The following is a 14,133-nucleotide window of genomic DNA, read 5'->3' as shown; positions in this document are numbered from 1 at the left end:
ACATTAGCAAAAACACTGAGAGCGCATTGTCGAGTACTTCTTTTCATTCCAAAGGTTTAGCAGGCTCTAAATAAAGAGCAGTATGTGGAGAACTTCTCTCCCACTGTGCCCGGGCATGCGTTTGTCCCATCAGCAACCCATTAAGCCTGCAGCTTTCAAGAGTGGCCGCCATGGCTGGCTGCCAGCACCGAACGTGATTGTACATCTGACATTGCTGTTCGTCTGGGTTCTTCCTCTTCTGGTGGGGTTGTTGTCAAAGCAGAAAAAGGAATGTGTCTGGATCCCAAGAAATCCCAGACAGCAGCCGCACGGGAACAGGAGCTAACCCAGCTGGGCTGCCAGCCATGCAGAAGCCCTGCACAGATGGCTGTTAACATCAGGTGCGAATTGACTTTGCCCCCAGTGAGATCAGTGCAGCCTGCACGTGCCCACATCTGGATTCAGAATTTCCTGGGCAGAACCACGGGAGCATTTTGAATGCGTGTCAGAGCTGCAGCACCAGCAAAGTCACGTACTTTATGCAGCACTCTGCTTGCAAGGGGCTCTTTGTCTCAGCATTCTCCTGTGCTGGGTCTGTCCCTCCACTCAGAAGACTTTATAACCAAAAGGCACTGGGCAGACAAGGGGGTGGGGAGAGAGGAAAAGACAGCCAGGTCCTCAAATGCAGCACTTGTATGAACTATTTAAAGAGAGCAGGAAATTGAAGCTTTGAGTTATGTTACAGGTGTGAGCTCTTTCTGCACAGCACCATATAAGTGTGTGTGTCTGTGTGTATGTTTCTCGTGGGAGGGTAATTATTTTGTGGGGGTTTCATTCTGTTTTGAAATGAGTAGGAAGTGTGCACCTTAGATCTCCTCACTTCCTAGCCAGGCACTTCAGTAGTTTGTTACATGTGGAATTAGTTTTTCTGTATTGCATTAAGCAGGAGCAGGAGAGGTGCTTTATGGAGGTCACCCCTGCTGATGACTTTTCTAATTGCCCCTTTTCTCCTGCAGAGCCAACCTTTCAGTCTGGGTCACTGAAGCGCCCTGGCTCATCAAGGCAACTCCCCAGTAACCTTCGGATCCTACAGAACCCCCTGTCATCTGGTTTTAACCCGGAGGGCATTTATGTATGACAGTACATACCTCTTCTAGAGAGGACCTAGCAAGGTACCCTGGACAAGATACACTTTATTTTATTCTGCCAATGATGAATGGAAGAAGTTTTTCTTGTTTTGCTTTTTTGTTACACCACCATGTTATTTTTTCTTCTTCCTCCAACACTACTTGGAGCCATACCCTGTGCACTGATGCTAAAGAGAGAGGAACTGTCTCGATTCATAATTGGCAAGGATGACCTTGCTGTCAACACAGCTTGAGTGCAAAAACCTTCATTGTTTTTGCCACTTCAGAAGTGTTTGGGAAAGTACTGTTCCTTGTATAGGCATAAATGGAAGACTGAGGGTGAAGGAAACCGTGTATGCAACTTACCTGAGGTTTAATTTATTCCCTTTAATCAATGGACCTGTGAATGTTGACCTTTTATATTTTTATTTTTAACTTGTGAATTATCACGTATGGCTGTGTGTCAGTCTGACAAGGTGACTTTGTGTGTACCAACATCCCCCATCTGATCAAGTACAGCAACCTGCAATGCAGAGTTCTGAGGAGTGCTGAACCATTGCAGTGGTTTCTCACCACTAACTTTGTTCATTTCTGTCGTGGGTCATCATATGTCATGTTCCATCCATTGCTACCTTTTAAGGCTTGAAAAGTGAGCTTGTGGGATTTACTTGCTGTTGTATCTGCCTTGAATGAAGCACCTAGTGTTCAAAAGATTTATGGATTTTAAACTTTGGCTTGGTAAAAATATTTCCAGCATATGATTGAGGATGCACTAGTTAGATGATATTTTATTATATAGAATGTATATTTGAAATATTTTGCCACATTGTATATGCCTTTTGAGAAAAGAACAATGTAAGAAGTTGTCTCCATATATCTTACCAAAAGAGAGTAGGAGGCTTTCACTGTGCGTGATTTTGTACTTTATTTTTTCCACTAGCCATTACAGTGTTCTTGTTTTGTAACAAATCTTGCTGTTGGAGGGGAAGAAAGACATAACACAAATGAGTATCCTCTTCCAGCCTTCCAGAATCCACTCAAGTTTTGTGAAGGGAAGAAACCTGGCAGGGTCCCATGAAGTCAATAGCAGAGTTCTTACTGATAAGAGTGAGGCCAGGATTTCATTCAGCTCCCTGGTGGAGATATTTGGTCCCTTTGAAAGACAGTCACTTACAGAATGTAAAGCTTGCAAGCAGAAAATTCACGCATTTGGTGGTCATTTTTCACAAAACATATGAAAAGAGAACTATCACATCTTGATGTTGCTCTAATGCAATCAAAGCTAAGAAAGAATTATACAGAAAGGGTTCCCTGCAGAAAGCAGCCACTCCCAAATAGCTTGTTGGTTGCAGGCCTTGAAGTGGGATTGCTGCAGGGGACACCAGGTTTGTGGAGAAAGGGACTGGCATCAGTGGGACACTCTGTAAACGTTGGGGGCTGGCCTCATGGATGAGTTAGGGAAGGGATGGGCCTTCTCTGGTTTGGATGTCCTGTTCTAACAGCAACTCAGCATCATCACCACCTTGGAGATCCCCTGGGCACGAGGCAGGGCACTGTGCCCTCACTGCAGTGCTGAAAACTTGGGCTCAGTGGCAAAATGACTGAACTCCTGATGTCCTTGGTAAGGTCAGGATTTTACCACTGCTAGGAAACTCCAAGCTTTTAGCCATAGAAAAATACTTAACTCCTAGCATCCTCTTGTGTTGATTCACTGATGTGCAGATAAATGGTAATTTAAGTCTCCTTTTCTAAAAAAAGGGCCTTCCTGACAAATGGAAGTTTTAAAAGATATAGCAGAAGATGAAGGATTCTTGAGTGTTTAATGCATTTTTTTTCCTTTCCACTTATTAACGGCATCATATATTCTAAAAATGCTGCTGAATTTAGACTAACAGCAACAGATAAGGCTGTGAATATATAAAGGACCTTTCCAAATGGACTCTGAATTTTTACTGTTTAACTTACCAGGTCTTTTTTTTCCCCCCCTCATCTTCCCTTGTGAGCAAACTGGAAAATGAGATATTCCTACCTGAGGAACCTTTGCAGTGCTCACCCATTTTACTGTTAGTTTATCACAATTCTGTGCTCATGTTTACTGTGCCCATAACTTTGTATTAAAAAAAAAAAAAAGAATGTGTGTGTATATATATATATTAAAAAAAGTGTAAAATATACATAGTTTGGGGACAATATCTGTCCAAGGTACTTGAGCATATATGCCTTACATTCTGGGTTCAATTTACAGAAATGAAATGGCCCTCTCCAGTGGATATCTTGCATCTTCAGCACCTCTTTATGTTAGAGATCTGAGGCACTCAGCACCTTGCAAAGTCTGGCCCAAATTATGCTGCATGGGGATGGGGGGAAACAGTTTTGTCCTGAGATGAAGTATTTTTAAGGCAGATCAGCATATTTCCCCCAGCTAATGTTTTTGTCATATTCTGTGACTGGTCCATCTCCCACAGATGCCAGTTTGAGCTGAGTTGGGCTCTTGCATCATAAAACCTGCCCTCTTTTTCTGCCAGGTTACTCTGTAGGACAGAGGGAGGAGGAGAAGGATTAAAAGGAAGAGCAAGAGCAGCTTTGGAGGGCTTAAATTACAGCTTTGTAATAGAATCAAGGGAGGAATTTGCCATTTGAGTTAAAAAGTAGCACCTGCTGACTGCAGCAGCTGTTGGACACAAGGGCCAGCCTGGAGCTGGCTCAGGAGTGACCACTGCGGCACCCCTGAGTGGCCCCCTCCTTGCCAGGGCTTTGGCACATGTTTGCAGCTTCAGCCACTCCTGTGGCCAAGGAGAGGCTTTGGTATCCAGACCTGCCAGTTGTGAGACACTGACAAATTCCCCTGCCCCCACCACACTCCTCTTGCTTATTGAATTTCACCCAGGCTGAAGTTCTGTAGCATTTTCACCCTCTCTGTAAATAAACCAAAAAGAAATGGCATGTCCTTGCATTAAATGTGAATTGACCCATGTGTAACAGAAAAATTCCTCACACTACGGTGTTTAGAATTATGCTTCTGATCAACTGCGGAAACTCACTCTTTCTTTACAACTGTACAAAAAGTCCATTTTCAGAAGTGTTCCAAACCTACTTCTGGGGCATTAGCAGAAAGGAAGCTACACATACTAATTTTAACAAGTGCCATACTATTTACTGGGCAGCATGATAAAAATGGGGTTTTTTGCTTGCATTAAATAGTTGAATACACAAGCACTGTTTTCCAGTGCACAGGGAATTTATATGGAGAAATCCTGTAATTTATTACTAATGGAAGTTAACTGTGTTACCTCTCTCATCCATGAGGATACAGTTTATTTTTGCTGGAGATGCTATGTTGTTAGGGGAAAAGAGGGGGGTGACCATCTGAAAAGCCAGTAGGTTAAGGCTAAGGTGAACAGTCTGAATGCCTGAGCAAGGGAGAAACCCAAGTCCCACTCTGAAAAGTCAGCTCCCAGTATCTTTCAGTGGGACTTAGTGGGGTTCCCAAGTGCCTAAATTGCTTCTGGAAATCGTATGTTAACTTTGAGATTGCTTGCTTTTCTAAACCCTGGCAAGTTGGGAGGAAGTTCTTGAAGAAGAGAACTACCACTACTAGCATTAGCAATATGCAAACATATGAGGTAAGAGGGAAAAAGATCCTTTAGTGAAATAAAAATCTCCTCTTGGGGCAGCAATTGCCTTGTTTTTAGCGTGAAGAGTATTGCATTATTTTAGTGAACTGGGATCGTATGAGTATGATCAAAGAAACATCTATCTTGTAATTTTTAGTGAGTTACCTTAAAGCATATAAATTCCTGATGTGCATTAACTTGAGTGAATTGGGCCTTAATGATACATGTAAATAACAAAACTCTATTCAGATATTTTTTTCCAGAAAATAGTCTCTAATGGTCTGTACTGTATTTAAAAAAGCGTCAAAAGTGTTACTTTTATATTACACCTCCTTTTTTGTTTTTTGGGTTGGTTTGGTTTTTTTTTTTTTTTTTTTAGAACATTGAAATGTGCATGTTTATTCTATTTGCTACAGTATTTTAATGTTTTGGATGAAGGCCATCAGTTGTATGGAGATGACAAAACAATCATTCTGTCTATTTATTCAGTATTGCTGCTTAAAGTTTTCAAAATAAAGCTTTCAATGCCAATATAGTGACTGATTGAAAGCTGTTCTAGTTCTCTTCAGGTGTTTTTTTCCTATGTTTGTAGAAAACTAAGTAAGTGAAACTTGGTGTATGAGCTGTTATACCAGCAAAGAATTATTGCAAGAATACTGGGGGGCTGAGTGTTAAGTGTGTGTAGTAAATAACCTAAATGTATGTATGCAGTGAATGCCTTTAGGTCTCTAAGTGGAGTGCTGAAGAATGTTAAATCCTTTGTGGTCTTGCAAGCACTTTACACATGTGATCAAGTACGGGTTAGAGCTTTGTGCCCGTGTGCAGTGCTTGTGAGGGCAGAACAAGGGGGTCACAGAGGATCAACTCGGAGCCCTTTGAACCAGATTGGCTTTAAGCACACTCTTGAGTGTTCCATAGATGTGTTTCTGACTAAAAAGGGGGCCTAAAAACATGTTCTGATACAAAACCCTTTCAGTTGCAGCAAGGATGCCTCAAGTGTAGCTGGTACCTCTGAAAATTTTAATAGTTCTGAAATGGATCTACCTGTGAAGTGTGTCAGAATGCTGAGAGCGTTCACCCTCACCATCATCCTATGAAACTGCTAACTAGGGGTTCTGACTGGAACATTTGAGTTGCTGATGCTTTAACCTAGAGAAGCAACACAAACTGTGAAAACATGAGTGAGCATTTTATTAGTGCTCCACTTCAATGCAAGATGAAAATCTGTATTATATGTAACTATATTTTTTGTCATTTAAAAAGCTTCTATTTTTTATTATTCTCATGAATGGTTGACAAAAAATATTGGATATGATCCCATACAATAAATTCCCCTCTGAAACTTTGGGTCTTTACAGTTCATGGCTTGCTGGGATTGCACTGTTCATGTCACACGTCTCAGAGCTGCTGGGACTCTTTTGAGAACACGGGGCCTGAAGGCAGTACCAAAGCCAAGCTTGGTGTGTCCAGCTGAAACAGTTCCAGAAATGGCCCTGTGTCGAGCATTAGGCCACAGGAGCTCTCCTAAATGGCAGTTTCCTTGGGGTGTGGGACACACAGCTGGTTGGTGTGGGGCCTCTGTGGCAGACGAGAGAGCTCCTTTACTGGAAGTGTACTGTAATCTCAATCAGATAAAGCCCAGGCACTGCAAGAGAGACGAGGAGCTTGTTTTCAGCTGAGGAACTGTTATTAAGGTTAACAGTAACCCTGAAATGACAGAATTGGTTAGTGACTCGGGGAAAGTATAACCTAAAGCAAAGAGGCAGAAGTTCACTTGGAGGTGATCAGGGAGAAGAACTGAATGTACAGATTCTTCCCACAACAAATGCAGGGTCCCCTGATGCTTCAGGGAGCAGAAAGAAATTAATCTTTGAACAAGGAGCAGAAGGCCTTTTAGGCCAGATTCAAGTGTAGTTACTGTGCTGAGACCAGAGAGGGTGTGAAAATTGCTTAAGATCTTTTGAGCTAATCAAGGCTGGGAACTTGATACAGCTGGAGACCTGTGATTTAAGCCATCCAAATGCAGTCCTTACTCTTAATATCCCAACAAATGGATTTTCCTAAGCTAACTGGAGCCTAATCTCATTAGATGTGAGGAGAAATGAGCTAACAGTAGTGGCACTGTTGACTGGCAGTAAGACAATGCCATGAACTCCACTGAAGCCCTAGCACGTGGCACTGTTGTTGTCAGGGCTGTGGAAGTTGTGGAGGCCCTGTGCTCCTGAAAGGTGCCCTTTCCTGCTCCTGTGCCAGTCAGCTGGCTGGCTTTTGTGGTAACTAAGGTTTCCCAGCATGCTCAGCAGAGCCAGGGCTACAGCTGATGGTTCTGATCTTTTGCTTTGCCTTTAAAGAACAAAGCAGTGTATTTGTATGTGGCTGCTGCAGCACTAACTAGCTCAGTGTAACTGGACCACTAATGAGTTGCAAAACCAGGCCAGATCAATGATCCATTTCATTCAGAAGCCGTACTGAATTCTTCTGCCTGTCACGTCTGTGTCAGCTAGGTAGTATTCCTTTATAACCCAAATTTTTAATGATTGTTTCAACTAAGATGTCTGGTGTCTGAAGTAGGGCACAATGAGCAATGGTCCCCATTATTGCCTTGCTTGAAAATGATACATTTGCTACCTTTGATATTGCAGCTAGTGTTAATGAGTGTTTTCTGGGTCAGCACTGCTTCATCATTAACTTTCTCCAGAAATACTGGGTGGAGACAATCTCAGTTGGTCTATTCTGTTCCCTTTTTCCAGGTCGGTATGCTGTGTACTATTTTCCATCCTTTGCAGTGAGTTCTGTGTGCTTTCCAGGGCTGACTGGAAAAGAGCCTCTTTGGCATTTGCTAGTGTAACAAGGAACTGATGCAATCAGAGCTGATCAACTTCCCTGAGCAACCTCAGTGCTTGTCTGAGCAACTCAGGCATTGCCAGTGTCCTCATGCTACTTCTGTGTGCCTCCCTCCTTGCTGCCACACAGACAGCCCTGGATTTCCCCCCCCCCATGCAATCTGAAGTTTGATTTCTAGAGGCATTTTGGATCTGAATCCCTGGCTGTGGAAAGGCTACAGGGATCTCTGCCATCTCTGGCAGAATGAGAGAGTGTCATCACAGTGTCATCACACTTCTGTTCAGACATCTGGAAGCTGATGGAGGTGAAATACCACTACACCAGACTCTGCTTATTGTTTCAGCTATACGCTTTGTCTTGTTCTACCCCTCTGCAAAAGGAGGAAGATAGTTGGTAATTGGAAGACTTAGTAGAAAAACGCAGCATAAAAGATCTAATATTCAATCCTGGGTCAAGTTGTAGGGAAGAAAATTTTTCTATGATTTGTTTTTAATGAGCAAAAGTTTGAAGAAAAAGTATTCAGAAGAGCTCCAGCTGGGCTTCTGGAAACTGTACTTAAAAACCCCACCTTATCCAATGCAACACAAATGAGAGCCAATAATTACCTGCCTAGGTATTTTAAAGAGGAGGGCTTCTGGTTAAAACAGAAACAAAAAACAACCAAAAAAAAGGGAGAGTGGTGGAAGGAAGGGAGTGAGATGTAGACCAAGTAGAACACCTTTAACCTGATTTGTATTTGCCCTGAGGTCCCTTCCATTGCCAGTGTGATGGAAAGTGAATCATCCAGCTTTGGAGCCAGTGACATGGTATCGCAGAAGTGCCATCAGGAGCTATTGCTAAAATGAAATTCAGGCCAGCCTTTAAGTGGGAAATAACTGGAATTTCTTTGTGGTTGCCTGTGGAGCTTCTCCTAAATTACTATCTGTCACAACTTTTATTGTGTGTATCAAACTGCTGCTCATGAAATGTTATGTGCCCAGAACAGATGATTTGGCTTCAGCAGTCCTAGTCAGCCTGAGGTGAACTTTGATCGATGAGGTGGAACTGGCCCTCCTGGCACGCTGAAGAGAAACCCCAGAGCACCAGCTGACCTTTGACTATGCTTTGTTGCTACAAAGTTGTCTTAAGTGTTCCCTTCACCGGGCAGATCTGCAGCGTGGCTGCCAAGACTGTGACCTGGATTCTCCATTGTCATGTCGCTTGTGTCGTGCACAAAACGAGCGTGGAAGGAGACAGCAACACAGCAAATGAGAAAGGCAACAATGTCCATTAGCTGTAGGGCTGGGGTGAAAGGTTGTGCCAGGGGCAGGCACCAGATAATCATGTCCTCTCGACTGTGCCAACGCTGCAGTTCCCAGCAGGCCCACACGAGAGGGCAGCAGTACATGCAGCAGCCACACACTGCGATGGAAAGTAGGTTTTCTAGGAATACACAGCACGTGATAGGGAATTGCTTAAGGCACCCAACATTCCAACTTTAAACGTGTTCGTTCAGAAAGGACACAGTAACACTTACAAAGAGACGTGTCTTAGTCACAATGTCGGTGTAACCAACGCACAAATGATGTCATTCCTAAAGTTTCTGAGCAGGCCTGGAAGCTTTGTGAAACCTGTACAGGTGTGGGTTGAAACATTTCCATTTTAGATACTGTCCTGTGCCTGGTGTATGTGCCTGTGCCTGGGAACCTCTTGTTTCATTTCCCAGCTCCGCCACAGATTTCCTGTGCGTGACCTTGGGCAAGATACTATAATCCCTGTGGATTGGAGTCCCCCAGCTGTAAGCCTGAGATAATACTGCCTCATCCCCTTTGACTTTGTCTGTACGTACGGCAGGCCCCGTGGGGAACAGCGTCTTGATTCCTACTTGTTTGGCAAATAGTGCTGAGCACAATGTGGTCCTGAACTTGGCTGTGCCATCCAGATACTGCTGCATGAAGTGTGTTTTTATATCCTACCAAGAGGGTGACAAGAAGTCACTCAAGAGTTAGCTTTACTTTGCAGTGAGAGCAAGATGCAGGTGTGCTGAGGGGAGCTGGGGGTTTCTGAAGGTGAATTCTTGTTTATCTTTAAGCAGACTTCTTTTTCTAAAGGGGTAGAAAGGAGAAGCAAGTAAAGGAATAAAACTTCATTTCAACTTTCGCTCAACTCTCTTCTTGCAAAGTGGTGCTATTACCAGAGGCAGCCTAAATCATTTTGCAGATGCTGCTTGGGAGTGTGTGGTACCTAGTTGATAGAAACAATTGAATGAACAGGCTGAGATTTGCTTGGTGGTCCTAAATGTTCCAGTATTTCCACAGGTCTTGGGATCTTCTAGCAATGTGCATGTAACCAGTAACGCACCATGACAGGCTGCCATCTCACAATGTTCCATAGATACCCAAGTGCCCTTTGGTATTAGTGGCTGAAAAGCTAAAGCACACAAGTTAGAATTGTAGGAAGGTGCCTTTTTTTGTTGTTTGCCAACTCCAAAGTGTTTTCTACATGCTCCAAATAAATATAATTAACTAACAAACACCTCAGCTACACTTACACCGGAGTCCTGCCCAGAATGAGCGCCCTTCAGCATGTCTGAGCACAGAGACTCCCTGCTGCTCAGTTCTGAGGTTAAAGATCATTTAAAGATGTTGCCATCCAATTAGTGCAGCTGCTGGCATCTGACAGGGCAATGAATAATCAGTCCTGCAGTACCGTACCTCATGTCCTGCTCTAAATAAAGTTCTTGCTGCTACCTTTGTACATTATCTGAGGAACTTTACAGCAGGAGGCCCCTACTTCTAGGAACATCTCCCTCCTTTGGTAGGAAGAATGGAGTGCCCCTGGGTGCAGCCACACAGGACAAGCACGTAATTCAGGTGCTGTGAGCAACTGCAAAAGCAGGAGCCTGGGCAGTGTGAGTACCTTGTTTAACATCTTTGTTCAGTGGCAGAACACAGCCTGAAATTCCCAAGGAAAAACCTAATTTCTTATGTTAGTATGACTGTGTAACAACGATCCCAATCATACAACTTTTATATATGCACACACCTATATATGTATGTAGTTAACTCATTAGATGTCATTATCCCTTCTATCAGCTTGGGAAACTAAAGCGCAGGGATGTGCAGGGCTTTCCCAGAAGGAGTACAAGCCCTTCATCTCCAAGTACTGACTTTTGCACATGGATCATTTGCTAAAAATCTGTTCTGAACAACACAGAGTTGTCCGGCAATGGTTCAGTCAGGCTGGGGGCCATCTGGCCTAACATTCTGCCTTGTGCTCTATAGAAAGAGCTGACTGGGCACAGGCAGCTCAATAGTAAACTACCCTTGGTGTGGCATTACCAAAATAACTTACTTGGAGAGGAAGCTCTCCCTAACCCTTCAGTCAGAGGTTAAACCTCTTCCTGATAGCAGAGGATTTATATCCCTTCTAAATTGAATAATGAGAGCACTTCAAAAGAGGTGAGACTTATTCTTTCCTTTAGCAAGTGTTGCGCCAGGTTCAACCAATAAAGGTTTTACCTTCGAGATCTAATTAGTCTGTTTCAAACTTAAAACTTTGCAAAATCAGTATCTTCATTTACCGTTGATTTTAGCACGCTGGTTTCAGCATATGCAAGAGTTCAGCTGCTTGCATGATCGAGTGTTTTGATTTCCTCTTCAGGTAACTCTGCTTAGTTATTTTATTCTTGCTTCTCTTGTCAGCCAGAAGCTCACAAGACTCCTGCGATGTGGAGCTGCCTTCAGTTGAGGAGTCAGGCTTGCATCCTGAAGGCGCTGCTGTGTGGGTGCATCAGGAACATCTGGGGAAAGGAGATCCCTCTTCACAGGCTTGTACAAATAAAGATGGTCTGACCTCATTGTGGCTTTCCAGTGCCTGAAGGGAGCCCACAGGAAAGATGGAGAGAGACTCTTGACAAGGGCCTGGAGTGACAGGACAAGGGGGAATGGCTTCACACTAACAGAGAGCAGGTTTAGATTGGATATGAGGAAGAAATGGTTCCCTGTGAGGGTGGTGAGGCCCTGGCACAGGTTGCCCAGAGAAGCTGTGGCTGCCCCATCCCTGGCAGTGTCCAAGGCCAGGCTGGATGGGGCTTGGAGCAAGCTGGGATAGTGGAAGGTGTCCCTGCCCATGGCAGGGGGTTGAACTGGATGATCTTTAAGGTCCTTTGCAATCCAGGCCGTTCTGTGATTCTGTTCTATGATGTGACTGTACCCACTAGGGAAAGTGCTAGAGTAGCCCTAAACTACCAGGGTGCTGCCCCAGCCCAGGCAGCTTTGTTCCTGAAGGTACAGGTGTTGATCTCTGCAGACAACAAAAGCTAGGGACATGCAGTACTTTTCTACTGGCTCTGCCAGGCAGCTGAATTGCCCTCTACCCCTTGGAATGCACTGCCCTGGGGTTACTAAACTCAAGCAATCCTGTGACATTACTGTGTACTTTTAAAAGCAGGTATTGCAGACTCTGCATGTTCAGCAATCACAGCAAACAGCTGGACTCCTGCAAATGCCTTCTGGGCCTGGTAGGACACTGATGGGAGCGTGCTTCCCACGGCTGGCTCCTGGGGCATGGCACACAGATTGCTCTCAAAGGTCGTTTTAAATAACTGTACTTACCTTGTCATTTACAACACCAGAATTAGCCCTGTGACCAGTTAGGCATTTTTCAAAGCCACGTTTTGCAGACGTGGATGTATCTTTTTGTTCTTATTTCTGCGCTCTGCAGAGCAAACTGCACTGCTAACACAGCTTCTGTGCTGTGCCAATGAGCAGGAACCCATGTAGCCCAGCTTCACACAAACACATTTTCCTTTGCAGACAGATGAGGAGTGCCCAGGAGGATTATCGAATGATGGCAGCTTGTTAAGCAAAGGTAGCTCCTTCTTTCTCAGAGACCAGGAGATGCTGAAGGAAACACGGGCAGCCTTAACTCTGACCCTTGTCCACACACATTCCCATACCCTTCAATTACCTTTGTAGCAGCTAATAAGGGGTTCTTGCTTATTCTACACACTTCCCTCATTTTTTAAGCATTTTTTTCCTAGTCATGTTGGTCCATTTGCCTCTACACATTTCATTTCTGACTTTACTCTGGAAAATGAAGTCCTGATGGCAGTGCATTCTGCATGACAGACCCTGTATGTCCAAACCAGAGCATCTGTAAGAGTCTGGAGAAAACAAACCCACCTCACATTAGTGGTTTCAATTCCCTAACTCTCAGCAGCTTCTCCCTGGAACAACAGAGGGCACCACTCCTCACACAAAACGCTGGAAGAGGAGCAGCCCTGCCTTTGAGTCATGGCTCAGGACCTAAAATATTTATATCTCAGTAGGTGACTGGGATTGAATATTCTTCCTCCTGGGAGGTTCACCTCTGCATCTCCTGCTCCCTCTGCCAAAAGCTGCTCTCAGAGACATGTGCGCTGTTTCTCTGGTGGATCTTGCCCTAGTTTGCACAGAATCATTAAGCTGTCACTTACTGAGAAATAGCTTCAGCCTGTTTGATTAAAATCTGCACTTGGGGGAAGAGGAAACCACAGTACCAGAGCCTACCCCAGCTCCCGTGAAGATCCATTCTTATTCCAGTGAGTTTACAACATAAAATGCATAAACATGCAGCATATCATGGCTGGAGCCTCAGTTTCTCCTCTTAGGTGTCTGTGTTACCTTTTGATCTTGCTGTTCTGTCCAACAGGTGCCACTGCATCAGTGCTGCCACCACCAACTGTTTTGAAATAAAGGGACCTACAAGAGCCTACAGGAAAGATGGAGGGAGACTATTTACAGGGCATGGAGTGACAGGACAAGGGGGAATGGCTTCACACTGACAGAGAGCAGGTTTAGATTGGATATGAGGAAGAAATTGTTCCCTGTGAGGGTGGGGAGGCCCTGGCAAAGGTGGCCCAGAGAAGCTGTGGCTGCCCCAGCCCTGGCAGTGTCCAAAGCCAGGCTGGATGGGGCTTGGAGCAAGCTGGGATAGTGGAAGGTGTCCTTGCCCATGGCAGGGGGATGGAAGTGGATGGTGTTTAAAGTCCCTTCCAACCCAGGCCATTCCATGATTCCACATCACAGTAACAACATTGTTATTTCAGAAGAATCTAAGTTAAAAAAACAGCCTCTACTGAGGTTTTCTCTGATTTATTAACCCTCCAGCTGATGCCCTCAAGGGCTGTAAACCTCTTGTCTTTATTATCTTCTGTACAGAATTGGCCCATACCTGCATAATGTTGCATTCTGATTGCTCAATGTGCATCGAGCAAACCTCTTGAATGCTGGGACTCTGAACCTCTCGACAACCCTTTCTGAGAGGACAGGGGAGGTTTAGATTGGACATTACAGAATCACAGAATGAGCTGAGTTGGAAGGGACTCACAAGGATCATCGAGTTCAACCCCTGTCCCTGCACACACAGTCCCAAAGAGTCACATCATGTGCTCAAGAGTTGTCCAAAAGCTCCTGGAGCTGTCAGGCTTGGGGCTGTGACCATTCCTGGGGGAGCCTGCTCAATGCCCCACCACCCTCTGGGGGAAGGACCTTTTCCTGATATCCAGCCTAACCCTCCCCTGACACAGCTCCAGCCGTTCCCTCAGG

The 14,133-nt window shown here is 44.5% G+C and overlaps 2 protein-coding genes across 2 annotated transcripts in view; both read left to right on the top strand.

Annotated features, from left to right (window-relative positions):
• The window catches only part of RASSF8 (Ras association domain family member 8), a 73,239-nt gene extending 67,988 nt beyond the window's left edge, over positions 1–5,251 (top strand). Inside the window, exon 6 of the mRNA XM_042051277.1 lies at positions 996–5,251. Within this exon, the coding sequence (XP_041907211.1) occupies positions 996–1,117 (122 nt within the window). The 3' untranslated portion in view covers positions 1,118–5,251. The remainder of the gene's footprint in view (positions 1–995) is intronic.
• Positions 1–14,133, top strand: part of SSPN (sarcospan) — an 85,042-nt gene that overhangs the window by 14,674 nt on the left and 56,235 nt on the right. The gene's annotated exons all lie outside the window — the stretch shown is intronic.

Source organism: Corvus kubaryi, unplaced genomic scaffold, assembly GCF_017639235.1.
Source record: "Corvus kubaryi isolate FWS band 111438036 unplaced genomic scaffold, C.kubaryi_AGA036_p1.0 74, whole genome shotgun sequence".
NCBI classification, from domain to species: domain Eukaryota; kingdom Metazoa; phylum Chordata; class Aves; order Passeriformes; family Corvidae; genus Corvus; species Corvus kubaryi.
The sequence above is the reverse complement of the archived record's forward strand: the minus strand, read 5'-3'. Positions and strand labels throughout refer to the sequence as shown.